We start from the raw sequence: 22,056 nt of genomic DNA on the forward strand, positions 1-22,056 counted from the left end.
GGGACGCTGCCTGCCCCGCGCCGAGGTCCTGGGGCCCCTCCCCTTTCCCCAGCCTGGGGGCGGTCTCCCGGGGGGGCCTGAGAATCAGAATTCCCTGTCGCCCCAGGCCAGAGCCTCCAGCCTCCCTGTACCTTCTTTAAAGGGAAAAGCCCTGGGCTCTGGGCCTTGGGGTGCCCACCCATGGCACGGGCAGGGGGCCGTCCGTCCCGCCTGGGACCTGGTCTCGGGGAAGTGGGGCCGGGCGGGGGTCCGGCGGCGCTGGCAGCAGGACGCGTGATAAGCTGTTTGCACAGGAGGTGTTTTCTTCCTCTTATCTGGCCCTGTCGCCCGCGTGCCCCGGCCCTGCCCGTTTTTCCAGGGGCAGGACACCACCGGACGACGCCACCAAGGCCCTTCCTCTCGGGCCGGCCTCCAGCGCGCCCCCTCCCGGCCCCGCCGGCTGGCCCACCCTGCTCCCCCTGCCGGGCTCCTGCCTGGGGCGCAGGGACGTGGCCCCCGGCCTGGAGGTCTGGGGCTCTGCAGAGCACCGGCTGTGGGGGCAGGGGCTGGGGAAGAGGACACGCCATGGGGACTATCGTCCCCCTTACAGAGGAGAAGCCTGAGGGTCAGGGAGGACCTGGACACACAGTGAGGCGGGCTGGCCACTAGTCCGGCCCCCTGGCCCCGGCCCAGTGCTCTGACCTCGCAGATGACTTCGAGGGGATGCAGGAGAGGATGACGGCTGGGTGGGGCGGGCCCCTGGGGGAGAGGCGAAGGGAGGGCCCGTAGGGTGGAAGGGCCCCGCCACCCCAGCCACGTGGGCACGGGGGCTCCCCATCCCCCACAGTGCCTCCGCCTGGACCCTTGGGGCTCCCCACTGGCCCCGGGTTTGGGCAGGCGCCCCGTCCCTCAGCCGGAGCCCACTCCTGGGGGAGCCCCGCGCTCGGCCTCTGCACGCCTCTGCCCGGCGGAGCCCTTCCGGCCCCTCGGCCGCCGAGCGGGGTGCACGTGCCCGTCGCACCCGCTGTGCGCAGGGGATGCCCCCGGGAGCGGAGCTGCTGCTGGTAGAGCCCCCTCCCCCCCGTAGGCACTTACGGGCCAGCAGGAGGCAAAGGCCGCCCCTGCCCCGGACTGCTGTCCCCGCTGCCCGGTCCACGCCCATGGGGGCTGCTTGTCTGGGATGAACTCCTAGAGGCCGTGCGGCCGTGGCCCAGGAGGGCGGGCTGTGTGCGCGGCTCAGCACCCCGGCCTGCAGGAGGGTGGCCGTGAGCCCAGCAGCCGGAGAGCGCACGGGCCAGGCCGTCAGTGCTGTCCACGGCCCACCCACCCGGGGCTCCCGGACGAGCCGGGGCAGAGGGGTCCCTGCGCCCCCCGGGGGCCCCGGGCGGGGGACCCCTCCCTCGTCAGAGACACAATACGGCCCAGATAGCATCGTGCCTCGTCTCGGCCGCGCGGCCCCTGCGGGCAGGATATGACCGGCCCTCGAGCCGGCGGCCGCCCCTTTGTCCCATCTCCGGGCCGATCTTATCACCCGGTGGAAGAGCGCGGAGGAAATCAGGAGTTACGCCGGGAGAGTGACAAACAAGCAAGCGAGGCGCGCGGCCCGCGCGGGGGCTCAGAGCGCCGCGGCAGGTCGTGGGGCCCGAGCGCCGAGACGGGGGGCCCTCGAGGGTGGACGCGCGCCCATCCCGGCCCGCCCCGTCCAGCCGAGTGGCCGAGAGCATCACTCAGCTCGCTGGGCCTCAGTTTACCCATCTGTCCCGTGGGAGCCTGGCCCCGGGGCTGGTCCCAACGGCACCTGGCACTCGGGCGGTGCCACTGCCACCAGCTGCTGCCGCCACCACGAGCTGCACCCCTTGGTCCCCTCCCCCAGGGCTGATGACCCCAAGGGGGCCCCCTGCTCTCCCCCACCCTGCCTCCCCCTCCCAAGCCTCCCCCATGCACGGCCCCCCGGTCCGGCCCCCCCCCCCCTCCGTAAGCCCCTGTCCTGACCCCCGACGGAAAAGGACCTCGGCCCGGGGGGTGCCAGGGAGAAGGGGCCGCAGGGCGCAGATCCGCACCAGGCCAGGGGCGGCGGAGGGCGGCAGCACGGCCCGGCCCCAGGAGCGGGGGCGACAGTGACCGCAGCCGTGGCGGCCCCCTGCTGTCCGCCGTGGAGGGCAGACTGCTATCCCACGGAGGCGCAGCCCGCGGGGGTCTGGCCCGAGCCCAGGGGGGGAGGTCTTCTGGGAAGGGCAGGGGCTCCCCGAGGGTCCCCGTGCCCTGCGGAGGGTCCCACGTGCCTGGCTGCAGCCGGGCGGACGCAGGGACCCAGGCCGGGGCCAGGGCCGGGGGCAGGAAGGCGGGGGGAGGGCGGGGGAGGAAGCCACCCGATCAGCGCCCGCGGCCGAGATAGGCTGCCCGGCCGCAGATAGCGCTCCCGGAAGGCGCGGGGTCGGGCGGCGGGCAGCGCGGGGCGGGCGGCCGGGCTGGGCCCCCACCCAGCCGCCGACGCCGGGCCCGGGGGCCGGCCACGCTCCTGCCCGGGGCCGGCCGCGGCGACGCCACAGTGGGGGCCGCAGACCCCGGGCACGAGGGGGGGCACGCCCGGGGCCGGCCGTGGGCTTTGATCCGCTCTGCCCTCCACCACTGCGGGGCCTCACTTTCCTCACCCGTAAGACGGGGAGCCACCGCGCCCTCCTCGAGGTGACCAGCCGTCGAAACCGCGCCTGGCCTGGGGCGCGGATTCTGCGCAGGCCCCCGCTCCTCCCTCGAACCCAGAGCCCATTCTGCTCGCGGGAGCCGTGGACCTGCTTCAGAACGCGACTCCGCTGCGTCCCGCGCAGCCCCGCTGTCTCCAGGCCCCGGGATGAGAGCCACTCGGGTCCTGGGACCGCCAGGCCGGATCCCGCCCCGGGGCCTTTGCACGGGTTGTGGGCAGCTGTGCGAATGCCAGCCCCGAGGTGCCCTCCCGGCCCCGCCCAGACCTCCCCGGATGGCGCCTCGTGCTCGTGTCAGCCCCGGCGCCTGCGAGGGCAGCTGGCACACAGGACCTGCTCTACACAGGAGCGAGCGGGCAGCGAGCGGGATTGAGCCCCGAGGGGAGCGGGCGCAGTGTGACGGGAAGGAGCGGCCACTGAGTCCTGGCTGCCCGTGGCTCTGGACGCAGAGCCGTCGCCGAGGGGGACGGTCCCTGTGCCTCGTAGAGCGGGGGCGGGGGGTCTGCGTGGAGGGTCCCGGGTGGGGTGTGTGCGGCCCCCGCCGGGCTGGGGAGGACGGGGGTGCCTGCACCCTGCCTGTGTGGCCGGCAGGTCCCGCTCGGGGGAGCTGCGGTCCTGGGCGCCCGCTGAGGACAAGGCGGGGGCTCGGGGCCACCGTGCCGGGGACAGTCCTCGGGGAGTGGCGGGCGCTGAACTGCGACCCCCCCACGCTGCCCGCGCCTCACCCGCCGGCTCTGCTCCAAGGCCCGCCCCATGCCCGCGCCCCCGGCCGCCCTGTTCCTTGCGGCCTCCCCTCCCTGATGCGTTGTCCTGTCACTGGGCTACTCTTCGGGGTCCGGCCCCCTCACGAGGACGTCAGGAGACGCCGGGCGGCCCGGGCTGGCCTGGGAGAGGGGGGACGGCAGTTCCACGGGCAGGCCCTGACCCCTGCCCCGAGCGGAGGCAGCGCGTTCAGGAGGGAGGCGGCATGTGCCAAGGCCCTGGGGCCGGGGGACGGGTCGGGGCTCGGCGCCCACGGCCAGCCCTTGGCCTGGAGCCGCCACCCTGCCTCGCCGCCCCGACGGTGCAGCCCCTCTGCCCCGGCATCGGCGGTGCGCAGTCCTGGAGGCGTGGGCACAGGGACCCCCAGGCGCCTCGCGCGGCCCCCCACGTCAGGCTCCTTCTGGAACAGGGTGGGGCCCCCGCGCCAGGCCCGCAGGGGTGGCCCCCCCTTTCCTGGGACGCTCAGAAGAGCCGGCCCTGGAGCTGCCCCCGGGCTGACCCCTGCCATCTGCCGCTGCCCCCGGCGCCCTCCCCCGTCCCTTAATCTAAGACAAATAGCCCTATCGGGCCGCGCGGCGATAACGCGGAGGAGCTGACGGGGTTCCCACCCCCACGCCCCGCGCGGCCCATCGGCCCATCTCCCCGCGCGGCCCGCGGCACAGCCCGTCCCGTCTCGCCCACCTGCTGCCCGATAGCGGGCGCGGAGACGCGGGCCTAGCGGGGCCGTCGGCCTGGAGCGCGGAGCAGATAACCCACGGGGCAAGACCCCGGGGCCGAGGGCGCCCCCGCCGCCAGGACCGCCCGGCCCCGGGCAGGGGGCGCCGGGCTCCAGCCCTCGAGGGGCGTGGCCGGCGATGCCGCCTCCCGCGGTCCCTGGAGGTGCCACCCCCACCCGTTCTCTGCACGTGGCCAGAGCCCCCCCACCCCAGATGCAAGGCTAAGGCCCCTCGAAACCCTCCCGTTTCTGTTTTACAGCCAAGAAACCCGAGGCATGTCCCTGCAGCGGGGGTGTCGAGTCGGCGCCCCGAACCCTGCCCAGCGGGCCCTGCCCTGGCCCACCCCTCCCCGTGCGGCCTCCCTGCCTGGACGCCCTGTCCTGTTCCCGCTGATGCTCGCTTTCTGCTCTTTTTAAGGAGGTAACAGAGATTGAACCCGGGACTCGTGTTTGTGAGGCAAGTGCTCAACTGCCGAGCTGACCCGCTCCACCCGTGCTTTAGCCTCAGCTCGGGGACAGAGGTCAGACCCCCCCACCCCCGGCCCAGCTGCACCCCCTCTGGCCTGTGGGGTGGGGGGCACGACCGCCTTCCCGTCTGGGGACCTGGGGACGGAAGAGGCGCCCTCTGATGCTGGGCCGCTTGGGTTTCGTGACGCACGCGGGTCACCGGGAGAGGTCGAGGCCCCGCCCCCGGGGCCCTGAGGGTCCCACGCCGGGCAGGAGCGCGGGCGGGCGGGCGGGGGGCTCTCGAGGGCAGCCCTGCTCCAGCCCCTCTGCGGCGGGGACGGCGTGTGTCCGGGGGGACGCAAGGGGGGCGGGACCGCTCTGTACGGCGCTCCGCTGGCCGCGTGCCCCACGGTCCTGTCTGAAGGAGGGCAAGGAGACGGTGGACGGGTGCACAGGTAGACGGATGGATGGGTGCACAGGTGGATGGGTGCACGGGCAGACGGGTGGACGGGTGCACAGTTGGACGGGCGAATGGTGGACAGGTGGACGGGTGGACGGGTGGACAGCGCACGGCTGCACGGCAGGCTCTGGGAGGGGCCTCTGCCTCTGGGGCTGAGTGCGTCCCCCTCCTGGCGGCCTCTCTCTCTGGTTCGAGGCAGGACTCCGCCTCGTCCAGGCCGGGCCGAGGGGCTGCGCAGGGCAGAGGCCCTAGAGGGCCCCTGGGGGAGCGCCCCTCCCGAGACGCGGCACAGCCCGACGGCCGGGCAGGCTGGGGGCACGTGGCCACGGCACGGCCGCCGGGAGCGGACCCCGGACGCCAGCGTCCTAAGGGCACCGGCCTGGCCCGACGGGGGCCCCTGCCGGACTTCCAGTGTGGAGGCCGCGGCAGGGGCGGCCGCCCTGCCAGATGTGCAGCGCTGGGGACCCCAGATTACAGCTATCAGCATTTGCATATCGGCATTTTAAACAGCCAGCGCTCCCGCGGACAAGGTCACTTCAAAGATAAAAGCCCCTTCCTGCCGCCCGCCCGCCCTTGTGCCAGGGGGATGGCGGGGCAGCTGGGTCATGGGGAGACCGGACCCCGGGCCCCCAGCCCTGCGGGTGGGTGCCTTCTCCACGGGGGGTGCACCCCCAACGCCGTCCCCACAGCCCTGCTCAGGCCCCCCCCTTAAGCCAGGCCCAGGCCCCCGCCCAGCTCGCGCCCGCCGCCTGGCTGTGCCCCCGACTCCACGGCGGCTCCTGGGTGCTCCCACCACGGGCTCCCACCTGGGCCCCTCCTCTCCTGGCCCCCTGCCCCGAGGCCCCTCTCTTGGCACATGCGGTGTCCCACGTGCCCGTCGCCCCGAGCTCCGGGCGGCCGGTCTCCCCGTCTCCCTCACGGGCAGCTCCAGCACTGACAGCTGTGCAGGCCCGGCCCGGCCGCCCACGCGCGTGGCGGTTTCTGTGGGCCCGTGTCTCGGGAGAACCGCCCGTGCAGCCGTGGCGGGGGCTCAGGTGCCACATGGCTCCTGGCTCTGTGGCTGTGGACCCTCTGACCCTGACCCCCGGGCGCCCGCCCCTGAGCCAGGGTCCCGGCAGCCCGCCTCCGGGCACCCTTCGGAGTTGGCACCTCCCGAGCAGATCCCCCAGGGGCTCCGTTTCACAGAAGTGGAAACAGAGGCCAGGTGGGGGTTCCGGGGCTCGGGCCTCTCCAAACGGCTCAGGGGGGTTGTGTTTGAAACAACTCTCAAAAACTAGGTCACGGGGAGCTGACCAACGAGAGTGAGCCCACAGGGCACCCCTGGGGTCACCGGGTACCAGCCACGGGCAGGAGGAAGCTGGGGTGGGGGCAGCAACGGGGTCAGGAAATAGAGGGAAGGAGTGGTGGCAGCCCTTCACATGCCCCGGGACAGCACTCTAGTGTCGGCCAAGTCCACATCCCCCCAGGGCGCCCATGTCTGCAGCGTTCCCCGAGGCCCCCCTCTGCCAGGCACCGCACGGGGGCCGCCTCCTTGCGGCCCTCCCTGCAGTCCCGGCTGCCTCCCGGGTGACAGGAGCTGGCAGTGGCCCAGCCGGGTGGGTCACCATGAGACCGTGAGCTGGGGTGCAGCCAGAAAGGCACGGGGGGGCGCGCATGACCTGGCCCAGCACCCCACCTGGAGGACGCCACCCCCCTCCCAGTGTGGGGAGCAGCCGGGGCCCAGGCGGCACAGCCACTTCCCCAAAGGCGGCCGGCGAGGGCACAAGGCGTCCCCGAGAGGGAAGGAGGCAGTGCCCACCAGGGGCCTCACAGGCGGGGCCGGGAGCGAGGGACAGACAGAGGGGATGGGGGGACAGAGGGCTAGGGAGAGACGGAGGACAGAGAACGAGGGGACCAGAGGTGGGGGGAGAGCAGGAGGGCAGTGGAGGCAGGGAGGGCGGAGTGCGGGGGCCCGGGAGCGTGGGTGCCCCTGTGCCCGGGCACCGGCCCCGTGGCTGCCCTCGGGTCGGCCGTGCTGCCAGCCCGGCGAAGCCCTCGGACGCCCCCGTCGCCGGCACGGGCGGCCCCTGGAGATAAGAGCGCAGGGCCTCCCGGCTTCCCAGCAGCGATAAGTGTGGCCTGTGTGGGCCCTGATAGGCGGCGGCCACCGCGGCGGTTGGCGGGCAGCCGCTTATCGGCCCATCACTGCCCACTGCGCAGAAATCCCTATCTGTGGGCGCTGACGGGGGGCCCACGGTGCAAAGAGCGCCGGAAGCTCCAGGCTGCACCCCCCGGCCCCGCCCACCCGGGGTCGCACGCCCGTCCCTGCGAGGCCTCTGTCCCCTGGGGTCATCGCGGGGACGATCCTGAAGCCCGTGGGTGGGCGCTCGTGGGGACCCGGGCACCCCCGTGGGTGAAACTCGGCCGATACCGCCCCAGAGCCCGGCCGGGGGCTCCGGACAAGCCCCTCGTGGCCATCTCGGCCTCCCCTCCACGCCGTGGGGTCGCCACCATGCCCGCCTTCTGGCTGGCGCGGGACTGCCCCGCACGCCCGCTGCCCCCTGCCTGGGGCCGCACTGGTGGTCTCTGTCCCACGCCCTGCAGGCAGGTGGAGGGCGGCCACGCCAAGCGCACCGGGACCCGCCAGAGCCAGCGGCCGCCGCGGCTCCCCCCCGCTGTAGGTGGGCATGCGGGTCAGTGCGGGAGCTGGGGTTCGCGCTGGTGGTCCCTGGCGGCCCCTGCCCGGCCCCCGTGGCACTGCCTGGCCCTCTTGAGTGTGGAGAGGTGCCAGGCGGGCCCAGAAGCTCGGGGGTGCAGCCAGCACCTTCCGCCCGGCCAGACCCTGAGGGTCTCGAGGGCGGCCGGACTCAGGCTGCGCCCCTGGACAGGCAGCTCTGCAGCCACCCCTCGCTGGCAGGGGCGAGAGCACCGGGCAGCGCGGCTCTCGGTGTGGATCCGCCAGGTCGCTGGCACCCTGCTGCCCATGTGGGCCCCGGGGCAGGGTGGGGGCAGCTGAGGGGCAGGAGCCGCCGGGGGGGGCCCCCACCGCTGGAATGCTCAGGCCCAGGCCGCCGCCCTGCCTCGGCGCCTGGCCTGGCCCACCCACCCTCTGGGCGTCCCCCAGCAGCACCGGCCACCCCTGCCGCCTGAGGACCTCAGCCCCTGCTGGGAGCAGCCACGCCCGCCCCCTGGTCGAGGCCCCGCCCCTGCCCCACCGTCCCCCTAAAGCCACGGCGAGGGCCCACGGCAGGCGCTCAATGCTCGCCGGCCACGTCCACGTGCGCCTGGCCCCGTGCCCTCCCCGTCCTCCGCCCCCAGCCCGCCTCCGCGCCTGCCCTCCCCTGCCCGCAGCGCCCCGCCATCTTCTCCCGCCAGCGCCGTCGAGGGCCCGGGCCTGCCCGGGGAGCCGCCCCCACGCCGCCCCGCCTCCTGGGCTGCGTTATTTATTAATGAGCGACGGCGGAAGCGACCTCAGCCATCCGGCCGCCGGAGTGGGCGGAGCACGACACCGTCCCCGGGGCGGCCATGTCCGACGGGCCAGGAGAGCAGCCCTGCGCTGACCAGGCAGCGCAGCCACCAGCCTGCGAGGCCCTCCCGGCCGGCGCCCCCCTGCCCCCTCTTGGGCCAGTTCACGCCCTGCCTCCCGGGACCCTCCAAACGCTGGTTGAGCCGCGGGGCTGCCCCTCGGCCCCAAGCACCGGTCCCTGGACTCCAGGGTGGGTCTCCCCGCCGGCCCGGCCCCCCGCGGTTACCTGGCCCGCTCCAGGGGCGCCCCGGCTCCTCCTCGGGCTTCTCCTCCGCCTCCTGCTCCTCGCTCTCCTTGGGGCTCCCCGGGGGCGTGGGGGGCCGTGGTGGGGGCGGCTCTGCGTCTGCAGAGGAGAAAACGTGGTCACAGACCCGCTGACCTCTGGGTGCCGAGCCGCCTGCCCCGCCCCACCCGTGGCCGGGGTGGGGATACTGAGGCAGGGGGGCGTCCACGGGCGCCGGCCACCCCGGGATCAGGCAGCCTGGCGCTCCTCGTGGCCTTTCAAAGCCCCTCGGCCCCTGGTTAGTTTCAGCGGTGGCAATCGTCACGCCGGCTGCCGTTAACAGCCGCAACGCGGCAACGACCTCCGGGCACGCCCAGGCCGGCGCGCGGCCCCAGCCCCCGCTGCTTCCCGTGGCAGCTGGGGGCCCCTCCGCCAGGCCGCGCGCCCAAGTCCAGCCCAAAGGGCATATTTGCCTTCCCGGTCAGGCCCGATAACCACCGCAGCCCCCAATCAATGTGCTCCCATAAAGCCCCCCCTCGGTGACGTCACGTGGCCGGCCGATTATTAATACCCGCGATAAGGACCGCGATTAACATCAAATAAATCAATCACACGGTATAAAAGTCCTATTATTTTTGGCTATAAATCAAAGTGGCTGGCACTCGAGCCCAGCCACCACGCGGGAGCCGAGCCGGACCCGCCTGCGCGCAGATACGGCTCCCGCGCGCCCTTATCGGGCCCATCGCCGCGTTATCACCGCCGGCCTGTGCCAGGTGCAGCCCCGGCTGTTTTTTCCAGCTCCCTCCCGGCCCCGCCCCCGTGCAGCCCCGGCTCCCGAATCAGATAAGGGGCCGCGGCTCCCCAGGAAAGCGGCCCGGGTCAAAGTCCGCCAGCAACGCACCGATTGCCCTTTGGTAGCTCTCGCAGTGCCCCCGGCCGTGGCGTCACCCGACAGCGATTGCCACGCCAGGGACGGCGGAAGCCCCGTCCACACGGCCCCACGCCCCACCTTGCTCTCCTCTGCCCACTACGGATGAGGAAACTGAGGCTGGGATGGGGCGGCGCGTGGCCCCCGGGACAGGGCGGGTGGGTCCCGGCTCCCCAGGTGCTGTGGGCAGCGAGGGTGGCAGAGACAGCCACGACCTCAGCCGACGTGTCCCGGCGTCCAGCACCGGCCAGGTCCGGGGCTGTCCTGGGCCCCGCCAGGCTGGGCGGTCCCTGGGTGAGCTCGGGGTGGTCGCGGGCTAGAGGCCCGCCGGCCCTGCCGCTTTCTCGCCGTGCAGCCCCGGGACCCCGTCTGCGCAAGGGGCCTGCGGCCGGGGGAGGCGGCTGTGCCGGCAGGTCCCGGGGTGTGGGGACCCTGGCGCTGAGTGCTGGGGGAGGGTCTAAGTGAGACGGCCCCCGACGTCGGGATTGGCAGGCGGGCTCCCGCTGCGCCCTGGAGCTGCCCCGGGGGCTTGGCACGGCCTCTGCTCGCCGCCTGAGAAGAGGCTTCCTGCCAGCCCCCAGGCCCAAAACGGTCCTGTCCGTGGCTGTGTCCCCCCATCAGATATGTGTGTGGGTACCCCAGACTCGGGGTGCAAAGGGCTTCGGGGAGCGAACAGGTGTGGGGCTGCCTGGCCAGCGGGGCGCGGGCCCTCCTGGGCTCAGGGTCCCTCCTGGAAACCAGGGCTGAGGGCCCCAGTCAGGCCACAGCTGGAGGAAATGCCCCCCGTTCACTGCCAGCCGGGGGGGCGGGGGCTCGACCCCCCCAGGAGGGGCCTCGCCTCCCCATTCAGGGGCAGGCCGCCCTCCCCCCGGGCCTCGGTTTCCCAGTCTGCGCTCCTAGGGGACAGGCTCTGGGCTGGGAGCCCCCAGGCCCCTCAGGCCCCCCCAGATGCCACCGAGTTCCATGCCCATCTTACAGGAGCGGAAACTGAGGCCAAGAAGGGGCCGTGGGTGGGTGGGGGCCGCCTGGGGGGTGGACCGGGCACTCCGGCCGACTCACCTCCGCTGGACGGGCTCAGGGGCTCGGGCGCCCCCGCGGCCTCGGGCTCGGGCGCCGCCTCCCCCTCTGCCAGGCCCGCGTCCGTGGCCTGCGCTTCCTCGCCGGACTCCATTTCTCCGAGGGAACCTGCAAAGACAAGCCCGAGGGGAGCGTCAGGGGGGCAGGGCCGCCGGGTGGGCTTGGCCCCTGGCGCACCCCCACCCGGCAAGCGCCCAGGGCCCCGGGCACCTCGGCCCCCCAGCTCAGCCCCAGGCACGTCCCCTCACCCCAGCCCGGGTCCTCTCCCTCCCTGTGCCCACCTCCCACCTGCTCCCGCCCAGCACGAGGGGACGTGCCCCCACCCCAAAGCCGCGGGAGCACAGACGGGGCCTCCTCTGGGTTGGGCCCTTGGGGGCTGCCTGCTTTTGGGGTCAAGGAGGCCGCAGGCCCTATGACCCCAGTCACCCCACCACCCTCTGAGTATAGCCACACTCGGGGGTCCTCGGGGGGCGCTGGGGGTGGTGAGAGCACAGCTCCCGGCTGGGGTGGGAGGGGGCCTGCCCAGGCAGGTGGGGTCAGAAGGTGCCTCTGCGGCAGGCAACTGGGGCCCTTCCTCCGGCCGCCACCCTGGGCCCCCCCAGCCCGGCTTGGCCCCCAACTCCCAAGTCCAGAGAGAACCAAGGAGCTCCCTATCCAGGACCCCGCAGGAGCCAGGCCTGCTCGCCGCTGGGGACAAGCGGGCACGGTGACTGCCAGTGGCAGCCGCGGCCACGCCGTCCTCTGAGCCACACACCTGGGCCCCTGTGGCCGCTGCCCTTGGTGGCTCATGGCCTCCTGGGAACCTCGGAAAAATGCGCCAGAACAGGCCCCGGCTCCGGAGGCTGCCCGCCTGCCCGGCGCCTTCGCGCTCCTTACAGTTCTCGGCGGCTGGGGGAGGAAGATGGAGGCCCCCGCCAGCAAGGAACACGCCGGGGCCCAGCGCGAGCCACGCTGGCACGTCCACGGAGACGGGCAGAAGCCGGAGGGCGCGGGCCGCGGGGCTACCACGCGGTGGGCCGACGGAGGCGTCGGGAGGTGGGGCGCCGGCCCACGCCGAACGCACAGAGAACGCCGCCGCCCTGGGCACGCTTACCAATGGCCGAGCTGGTCCCAGGCCGGGGGGGACACAGTCAAAGAACAATAAACGGGCCGAGAGCCGAAAACCGTGGCAAGTTCTACAAGCGCAGCGAGGGAGGCAGGGAGACAGAGCCACGGGGCGGGCAGGGGGCGGGCAGGGCCGAGGGCGGGGGGCCGGCAGCCAGGAGGCTGCTGGGGGGGGAACAGCAGCTGCCGAGGCGGTGTGGGGGGCAGGAGTCGGGGCTGGGCCAACTGTGGGGAGTGGGCGGCAGGGGCCACGGGCTGGGGAGGCACTCCTGGGCGCACTGGGTGCCGGCCGCAGCCCCCGTGTTCTGGTCCCCCCAGGACGCCTCTGCAGTAATTACGGAGGGGTGGGCACCCGGCCGCCCGAGGCCAGACTCAGACCACTCAGGGCCTGCCGGGTGGGGCCTGGGGCAGCCTCATCGCCACGGTGGGCGTCTGACTCGTGCCCGGGACGGGAGGCCCGGCCCACCGTGACCTCCCCCTGCATGTGCCGGGCAGGGTGCAGTGGGGCCGCGGCTGCCCCATGGACTCGGCCCGCAGCGGCCCCGCCGTCCACCACGCCTTGCAGGCCCGGCTGCCCCACCGGGGTCAGCCCACCACTGGCTCCTTTCCTTTCGGAGCCGGAAGCGGCTGCCCTGGTGCCGTGAAGCCCGCGGGGCCTCAGCCGCCGGGCCAGTGGGTGCGCAGCAGCCTGCCTTTGGGATCACGGGGACCGGCCAGTGCCGAGCACGAGCGGCCCCCACCCGCCACGACATGCGGCGCTGCGCTTAGGGGAGAACGGGGCACCGGCCGCCCGAAGCCGCTCGGTGAGCGCGCAGAGCGGGGCAGCCGGGCCTGCGGATTTACCCTCGCGCCGCCAGTTCCCGCCTCCGCACGTGAAAATGGCCTGATGACGCGGTAACCGCTGCGGCCGCGGCTGCGCCCACCAGGCAGGGGATGGCAAGGTCCACACCCGCCTCGGCGCCCGGGAACGCGCTAACTCGGCCCTTCTGGTGCAGCCGGGGCGCGCGGGGGGCTCTCCAGGCGGTTCCTGCCGGCAGCTCGGTGGGGAGGGGTCTCTGCTGGCCTGGGCGGTGCCCTCTGCCGGGGAAGACCCCTGCCTGGTCCCTTGGGGGCCGAAAGTGGGGCTGGGCGCCCTGGGTCCCGGCTGTGCCTCGGGCAGGCCGCGCCCCTCCGTGCAGCCCGTGCCCCGTCCCTCACCTGACCCGAGCTGGACTGGGGGCTGGGCGTGGCGGGAGCCCCCAGGGAGCGCAACCACCAACCTCGTGGCCGTCACGGGCCCCGCAGGGCAGGGACATGGGCTGCTGGACCCCCACTCGGCACCTGCCAAACGTCACCCCTCCATTCCCAGCCCCAGCCCAGGGAGCGCGTCCTCACACCCCCATTTCAGACGGGGAAACCGAGCCTTGGGAGGCCTCCGTGGCAGTGGAGGGCAGGGGGCATGCTCCCGGGCAGCTGGGTGGGGTGCAGGATGCCCTCCAGGCGTCCCAGCACCCCCAGACCTGACCCCGCACCACACCCACTTAGCAGGTGGGGAAACTGAGGCCCAGTGAGGCGCCTGCTGGCCATCGGCCCCGAGTGAGGACAGGCCTGGGGACCCTGGCCCGGGCATGGCCCACGCCGGCCAGGCAGCGCTGGGTGCCACGTCCCCGCCGCGCCTGGAGCCCCCCGGTTATCACGGCGCGCAGACGCCCCGCGCGCCGATCCGTCTCCTGCTCATTAAGCCCGACGCCGAAATGGAAATGAAAACATAATAGCTATTTGATTGGGGCTGAGATATTTTGCATATTGGCTCGGCGCTGATAGTGGAATTTCATCAACTCCCTTCTTTCATGCTTTCAAACTGAATTACGGAGGCGGGCTGCGCGCTGGTGGGGTGACCCCAGCTCCCAAGCCCTCGTGGCCGCGACGGCCGACGGCCCCCGCCCGGCTTTGATCGCGACGAGCTGGGGGGGCCCCGTCTTCTTTTGGTGACTGCCTCGCGGGAAGTCCAACCTCCCCGCAGACTGCGGCCTGGAGAGCACTGGACGGGGAGTCCAGGGGCCTTGGGTCAAGCCCCCAGTGCCTCCTGGCGGTGTGGCCCATCAGGGGCTCCCGGCCGAGAGGGGCCGCCCTCCAGGGGGGCGGGTCAGGGTACGGACGGTCCGGGGTGGCTGTCCCACCTCCCGGGGAGGACGTCCTCTTCCCGCTGTAAGGAGGAGGGGGCAGGGGTGCAGGTCCCCAAGCCCCCATCCCACAGCCGGACCCCTGCCCTCCCCACGCCGGGCTCCTGGCCCCTGCGTCACCACTCACTTGTCCCCACGTAGGACTCCCCCCTCCTTCATCTGTCGCTTTTCTTGAGTCCCCCACATGCCAGTCCCCAAAGCGGACGCTGGTTCCAGCAGCAACCAAGGCACCCCCTGACCCCCTAGGAAAGCTCAAGTCCAAGTGCAGCCATTGCTATGAAGCAGAGATGCCAGTTAGGGAAGGCTTCCTGGAGGCGGTGACAAATGGGCAGAGATTCGCACGGGGAGAGGAGGAGGTGGCCGGCAGCGGGGTGGGGAGAGCACTGCAGGCTGTGCCAGGCGTGGACTGGCCCCTGCTGAGCCCCGCTGGCCTCCGTGGAGATGGGGCTGGGGGTGACCACCGCCATCGGGGCTGGGGTCAGGACTTGGGAGACGGTGATTTCAGCTCTCTGGGGGGTGGTGCTTCCTGCTGTGGGGTGGGGGGAGCCCGAGGTGGGGGTGGGGGGGAGGGGAGCAGGGGCGCGGGGGTCTGAAGAAACCACCGGCCACTGCGCAGGGGGGAGGCTGGCGTCGGCTGGCGCGGCGTCTCTCCTGCTGGCGCTGGGCGGCGGTGGGGGGCACGGGCTGCCAGGAGCGAGACCCTGGCCTCTGGGCGGCACAGGGTGACCAGATAAGGGCTGATAAGGGACAGAAAATAGCAACAGGCCCAGACTTTCCCACCGAGGGCCGCCGGGCCATGGCGGGGCCAGGCTGGGGGCGCGCCTGGGCCTGCGGCCTTGGGTGCCCGGGCAGGCAAAGCGGGCCCTGCTGCTCGAGGGCCCCGGCCAGTGCGGGTGGACAAGGAAACTGAGGCACAGCTACCCCCCGCGGGCAGGGCGGCTACCCCCTGCGGCCGTCCTCCGTGCACAAGGCCCACAAATGGCTGGCCCGTGGCCAGGTCCCCGTGACTTCAGGGGACAAACTGGAGGGAGGGGTGGGGTGAGGGAGGGGGCAGCGCCGTGGGGCAAGAGCCTCCCGCTCTGAGGTGGTCGGGGTGGGGGTCGCCTAATTGGGGGCCCGGGGGAGGGGCTCTGAGGCACAAGTGGACGCTCCCAGGATGGGGGGCGGGTCCCCGAATTCGGCGTTCCGAATGCGCAGGAGGCAGCGGCTTCGGGAGAAGGGCCTGGAGCGCCCAGGGGCCCGGGGTCCGGGCTCTCCCCTGAAGTGGACTTCTGCCCGAGCCATCGCCCCAGATGCGCCCACGGGCCGCCGCGCTCTCCACACCCGCAGCCCAAGGCAGCCCCTGGCCGGGTGGGCCCCCGCCTCCCCCCGCCTCCCCCCGCGCCACGGGGCAGCGGCTCTCACCAGGCCCACCAGGCCACATGGCCGCTTCACCACCCGGCGGCCCGGGGCTCGGCTGCGCCATCCTGCGGGAACGCCCGCCCCCCTGGAAGCTTCCCTGGGCCCCTGCCCCTCGGCATGGACAGTCCTTCCAGCCATTCCCCTACGGCCCGGGAGTAGCTGTGGGGGTAGCTGTGTGCCCCCCTTCCCCAGCCTGGGAGGAGCGGGCAGGGCCCCCAAAAGGAAAGTGCGGGAGCGTGAAGCGGGGGGTCCCCGTACAGCCCTGCGGGCGGGCACAGTGGCCAGCGGCCACCCGCTCAGCGGGATCTGGGGTGCTGGCGGGGGGGATGGCATGAGAGGCTGCTGGGAGACGCCCTCGGCCACAGGAGCAGGCGCCGCGCCTCAGGGGCACACGGGCCGAGTCTCACCGTCCCGGGGGGGCTGTGCAGGGGCAGGCACGGCCTTCTGAGCCCTGAGACCTGCTGAGCCCCTCCCCGGCGGGTCCGAGCCCCATATCTGCACACGTGGGCACAGGAGCAGAGGAGCAGGCCAAGCGGCTTGACCTGCTGCGGGCAGCCAGTGCTTGCATACACCCTGCCACGGGGAGCTCACCACTCCCCGTCCAGAGGCGCCAACGCCGCAGCCCTAGACCTTACACTGTCTGCCTTGGTTGGGTGGGGGTCCCGCCCTGGACCCCATCACGGCTGTGTCCGCCTGACCGCTGCCTCTGCCACCAGGTGGGCGCGGCCGTGCTCGGGGCGGCCGCTCTCCATCACGACCCATCCGGGCTGCTCTAGCTACACCGGGCCCTCGGGGGCTCAGGACGGCCCAGCGAGACCACCCCTCAGAGCAGGTGTCCCACGCTGACTGGCAGGCGCTCCCGTGGCTTCACGCAGTGTCCAGAAGCTTCCGCAGGGCCTCTTGTATCCTGTAAAATCAGCCTTCTGCGTGGGGTTCGCGCTCAAAGGCTCAAGTGTTCATGGGAAGCTGGAAGTGGGAGAAGCAGGTCGCCCGGGGGGAACGGGCCCACCCCAGGCTCCCGCGAAGAAGCACACGGGGGGCTCGGCCCGGCTGCCCAGGGTCCTCGAGCCCTAACGGCCGCCCGGCCCGGCTGCCCCGCCTCGGAGCGCCCGCTCCAGCCCCCGGCCCGGCCCCCGGGGGCTCCCTGGGCCTGGAGCTCCTCACCTCCTTAAGGGCCCTGGGGCAGGAGCGACCGGGGAGCCTGGACGCAGCAGGCGGCTCTGCGCGCGGGACCCCCACCCTGCAGCCCACCCTGCAGCCCCTGCTCCCGTCACCCGGGGGGGCTGAGACCCAGGTCTGCGGGACCCCCAGGCCGGAGTTGGCCTCTGCCCCTGGCCTTGGCTCCCCTCCCTGGCTGTGCACCCCAGGTGCCCCTGCCCTCGCCTCGGTCTCCTGCCACGCCGCGCTCGGTGCACGGCCCCTCGCAGGGCCGCCTCCAGGCCAGCTGCCCAGCTGTGCGCCCAGCCCCGGGCGGGGGGCGAAGCCCTGCCAGCCCCCCGCTGCCACAGGCGCCCCACCCGTCGGCGCTCGTGGGGAGCGGCTGGGAAGGGCGCTGCCCGAGCCGAAGGCGCGCACGGCCTCAGCTGTCCCAGAGCCCCCACGTGCCCGGGGGGACCTGGTGAGCAAGCAGGGCCCCGCCCGGGGAGCTGGACTCACACTCAGACCCCAGGAGGGGCTGGGGGGGGGGAGGGCCCGTCAAGGCCCCTGAGGTGGTAGAAGGCCAAGGGGGCTGCTGGAGGGCGGCGGGAGGGGGCCGGGGGGGGCCCGAGGCCTCCGCCGCGCGTGGGTTTTGTTCTCGGCACGGTGGGCAGCCCCGGGCTCCACCTGTGCTCGGGGCCGGCCCGGCGTCTGGAGCCTGGACCGTGGATGCTCCGGCCACCGCCTCCAGGAAGCCCCCCCAGCTCCGGGCCCCCATCCCGGAGGAGTAGGGAGGCGGGGGAGGGTGGGGCCGGGGCCCGGCCGACGGGGGACATGGCTTTCCCCGCCGCGGCCCGCCAGGCCCGCTCCCCTCGGTGCCCTGGGGTCACTCAGCGTCAGTGCCCGGGGCGTGGTGCTTTATCAACGCTACGGTTGGCGCCAGAGCCGCCGAGGTTACCCGAGATTGCTCCCCGGGCATTGGCCCCCGTGGGGGCTGCGCCGGGGTCGAGCTCGCGGCGTGGGGTGGGGGCGCAGGGGGGGGCAGGGACACGGGGCCCAGGAGGAGCCGAGCGTTTCTTTCCAGGGGGACCGCGACTGTGGAGCTGTCGCCGCGCACGTCAGGGGGCGACGGTGTCGCAGAAGGCCACGCGCTCCTGTTGCCAGGACCCCGGCCGGGACCCCTGCCGTCGGACGGGGCAGCGGCCCCAGCCTCCCCGCTCCCTCGGCCCCCCGGCGGCGCCCAGACCCCAGGCGGCTGGGAGAACCGTGGGGCGGGACGCCCGCACCCTGGCCAGGGAGGGCGTGAAGCCGCGGGGCCCGCTCTGCCGGTCCAGGGTTTAGCGCGTCCCTTCAGTGAGTGGGATTCGCACCCGGGTCCGGGCGACCGGGGCGGCCTTTTAGGAAAAAGAACGTAGCTTGGCCCCTGAGGCTGGTCTTGCCCCCCGCCCCACCGCACCGATGGGGGAAACCGAGGCCCTGAGAGCTGTGGGGCAGCCAGGCCTGGGGGGGGGCTGGAGGCTCGGCCCAGTGGGCCTCTGGGGGGGTCCCGCGCGCTGCTGTCCAGGGCTCAGGGGGCAGGCAGGACCTGGCATACAGCAGGTGCTCCATAAATGCCCGTTCCCTTCTCGGGGACACGAGGCGCAGCAGGGAAGGAGGCTGGTGCCCGGCTGCGGGCCGTGGGCGGGGGCGCCGGGTGGCGTGGAGAGCCCGGGAGGAGGGGCCGGTCCTGCTGCACCCACAGGCCCAGCCCCTCCAGGTCCCTCTCGGGGCCGAGGACTCACCCCTTGGGGAGGAGGCAACCGAGCCGGGGCCCACCTCCCTCACGCTCGCAGCCCCCCCATGCGGCATCTGCACTGAACCCCAAAGACGGAGCCAGCCCCATGCTCCTGACACCCCCCAACGCATTGGGGGTCCTGAACCCACTTTGCAGAGGAGAGGACTGAGGCACGGGACGGACAGCGGGGGAGGCTGGGGTCTGGCAGGCGCAGGAGCTGGCTCGGCCATGGTTCCCAGCGACGCGCCTGGAGAGTGGGGGGAGCCCGAGGGCCTGGCCGCCCCCTCCCCTGCCTGGCCTCGTGCCGGGAGTGGGCAGGGCAAAGGGGAAGGGTGGAGCGCACACCTGGAGGGGGCCCAGAGGGGCCTGCGCAGCCGGCGTCCCGCCCAAGCCCGCACACCTGGAGGGGGCCCAGAGGGGCCTGCGCAGCCGGCGTCCCGCCCAAGCCCGGGGAGGTGCTGCCCTCTCCTCCACCGTGGTGCTCAGCGCTTCGGCTCTGCTATTCCCTATGCCAGAGACACGGGTCCCCGCACCTGTCTCCTGATTCTTCAAGTCTCTGCTTAGAGGTCACTTCCTCGCCATCCCCGACCCCACCCCCCAATTAGAGTAGGCAGCCCCCGTGGTTCTCCATGGTGGCACTTAGATGCTTCACACTTAGGGATTCGTTTCTTCGTTGTGTTCAGGCTACTTCCCCACCAGGCTGGGGGCTCCATGAGGGCAGGAGCCGAGCCCCTGTGAAGTCCAGGGCCTGGCACACAGTAGGTGCTCATCTGAAGTTCGGATGATAAAGACGTGAACACGCAAGGTCATCTCAAGGCCAGGCTGCCTGTCCTCCCGCAGGACCTGGCCCTCGGAGCTCACAGGCCCCCGGCCAAAAGTGCGGAGACCAGGGTGGGGACCCTGACACCCGCATGGGAGAGGCGGCAGGCGGGCCGGCCCGAGCTCGCCTCCTCGCCTTCCGCTCTGTGCGTGGCGCCCCCACCGGCACGCCCAGGAGGCCCCGTTTCAGGAGGCCCCGCAAGGGGCAGCACCTCAGCTCCCCGCGCCAGCCCCCTCCCCGTTTCCTCTCCTTAGATGTTGCTGTCGGCCCAGGCCCCCTCCCTCCTCGCCCCTGCTTTCCACCTGTGCATTTTTGAGAAACACCCACGCCCGGCGGCTGGTTTTCGGGTCACGGGACCTACTGGGGGTGGGGGAGGGGGGTGGAGCGGGTGGGGCTGCTGGCCAGGGGCTCTGGGTGGGCTGCCCGGGGTCCCATTCTGCAGGTACCTTGTGGGGAGCGAGGTGGAATCCCCCCAAGAGCTCCCACCTCCTAAAAACCTGGCGTCCCATCATTTAACATTTTGAAAATGGGAGCCCTGGGGGCCTTCCAGGCTTCAAAACATACCATAGTCAGAGCCTCCAACCTGAGTCCTCATGGTACGGATGGGGAAACTGAGGCCTGGGAAGCTTGCCCTTGCATACGACCACCCCAGAAGCCGGGCACCATGGACCCCTCCCCGTTTTTCAGACAGGGAAGCCGAGGTTTGGCAAATGGGTGCAGCCAGCCTGGCAGAGCCGGGCTCCGGATAAGTCACCGCAGGAGGCGTGGGAATGAGTCTCGGGCGACCCGGCCTGGAGGTGCAGGGAGGAGCCGGGCGGCCTGGAGCAGACACCCCACTCCAAGTGCAGCGCTCCCACCTGGACGTCGGGGTGGCCACGCCGGTCTCCCCAGCTCTGGCCGTTGGTTTGTGGGCTCTGAGGGTCACAAGTCATCCCTCTGCTCTAGGGTAAAGGGGTCCTGGCAGTTCCAGCGGCCTCCGGCCACCTCTGGGGGTCCCACCTTCCCAGCTAGGGCAGCAGAGCTGGCCGGCCTGGAGGCCCCGCCCCCTGGGCAGGCCCGCCCCGCCCCACACGCCACTGCTCAGCCAATCCCCGCGCCTCTCTCCCCATTATCTGCATGCCCCGTGCCCATTGGCTGCCGGCGGCAAGCGGTAGGAAGGGGGCTCCCGGCCAGGCCCCGCCCCGGGACCGGGCAGAGGGTGGGGGGCTCGCGCGGGGCTGGGTCGGCGCGGGAGGGGAGCCCAGCGGGTGGGTGCGGCCTGCAGGGTCTGGGGCCTCGGGGGCGGGAGGTGTGCTGGGGGACCCAGGGCGGGGGCTGTGCTGGGGGAGCGCCCAGGTTCCCGGAAGGCTGTGGGTGCGCGAAGGGCTGGGCGTGGGGACCCGCTCAGGCTCTGGAGCCGCGGCCCAGGCTGGGCAGCAAAGGGCCGCGACAGCCAAGGGCCGGGTGGCACCAGTGGCCCTGCCTCCCCTGCTAGGGCCTCGGCCAGGCCGCACGGGTCCAGCTCCATGAGGGAAAGACGCTGCCTGCGGCCAGGACAGGGACAGGGACTCCTGCTGGCAGTGCCCCCACCCAGGGGGCAATTTGGGGGCTTCGGGTGCGCAGCAGCCTTGGGAGAGCCAGGCCCTCATCTTTCGCCTGGGCTCTAGCGATGGCCCGTGGCTGGTGGGGGTGGGCTGTGAGGGGGCGTGTGGGCTCTGGGGCCTCTGCCCTTGGCGTTTGGTGGCGAGATGAGGGGGGCACAGGGGGCCTCACACCAGTGGCGGGGGGGGGGGGGCGACAGGGCTCTCCGGCCCCAGCGCTTTCTACCACAGGTCCCTTTTCTTTCTTTCGGGGGCTCACCTGCACCATGGCACGGGCATGGAACTGCGGGAGGGGGCCCAGCTGCGCCCTGGCTGCCCCAGCCAGCACCCCCCGCCCCTGTCCACCACGCCCAGCTGCCTGGGCCCAGAGCTTCCGGCTGGAAGGACGGTCCCCAGGGGCCCTCCAAGGGTGGGGGTCCCGACACAGGAGCCCTCCTGCAGCTGCTCAGTGACCGTGCCCAGAGCGGCTCTGGAGCCACGGGGCTGGGTCCCTGGGTGACCGGGCTGGGCCTGGGGCCTCACGGCTTGGGGGTCCACCTGCAAGCTGGAGGCGAGGGGACAGGGCTGCCGAGAAAGAGGGCTGGTGGGGCCCACAGAGGGCACCCCAACACACGTCCCCAAGTGCCACGTCTGGACTCACCAAGCCCCTGCATGCCCGGGTGGGTGAGCCGTGTCCCCCCCAGACACGCCCAGTCCCAGCCCGCAGCCCCACGGACCTGGCCTGATTGGAAACAGGGTCTTACAGGTGGCGAGCCGAGGTCCAGCTGGGTGGAGCGGGGCCCTCACCCCATGTGACCAGCATCCTCTAGGAGGAGGTATGGCCGGACAGACCTGGGAGAGGGTGGCCAGGAGACGGGGTGATGCAGCCGAGGGGCGCTGAGCTCGGCCAGCCACCGCCAGCAGTGGACAGGCCAGGAGGACCCTCCCAGGGCCCTTCCTGCCACACCTGGGTTTAGGACCTCTGAGCCCCTGGATTGCAGGGAGTAAGGTTGTGCTGTTGGAAGCACTCCATCTGTGGTCATTTGTTCCTGTGGCCCCAGGACCCTGGTGGCAGGTGGAGTCCAGGCCAGGCTCTTGTTCAGCAATGGCGGCCCCAGAGTGACCCAGAAGTCTTGTTGACACTCTGACCAGCAGCCTTTCTCTGGGAGCCCAGGGGAACCCCTCTCTCAAGACACCCTGGAAGGGAAACCCAACAAGAGGGAGAAAAGGCCATGCCTGTCTCCCTGTGTCCCCTGTAGGACTTTCGCCAGACAGGGGCTCGGGTGGCAACGTCACTGCTCCCC

At 72.7% G+C, this 22,056-nt stretch overlaps 1 protein-coding gene across 2 annotated transcripts in view; it reads right to left on the minus strand.

The window, feature by feature from the left end:
* ZFPM1 (zinc finger protein, FOG family member 1) overlaps positions 1 to 22,056 on the minus strand; it is a 56,731-nt gene that overhangs the window by 25,991 nt on the left and 8,684 nt on the right. For both annotated transcript variants that reach the window (XM_058279592.2, XM_058279591.2), the window contains exons 2-3: positions 10,778 to 10,903; positions 8,794 to 8,910 (exon numbers count right to left, since the gene is read on the minus strand). In XM_058279592.2, the coding sequence (XP_058135575.1) occupies positions 8,794 to 8,910; positions 10,778 to 10,903 (243 nt within the window). The remainder of the gene's footprint in view (positions 1 to 8,793; positions 8,911 to 10,777; positions 10,904 to 22,056) is intronic.

Source organism: Dasypus novemcinctus, chromosome 18 (genome assembly GCF_030445035.2).
Source record: "Dasypus novemcinctus isolate mDasNov1 chromosome 18, mDasNov1.1.hap2, whole genome shotgun sequence".
In the NCBI taxonomy this organism is placed as follows: domain Eukaryota; kingdom Metazoa; phylum Chordata; class Mammalia; order Cingulata; family Dasypodidae; genus Dasypus; species Dasypus novemcinctus.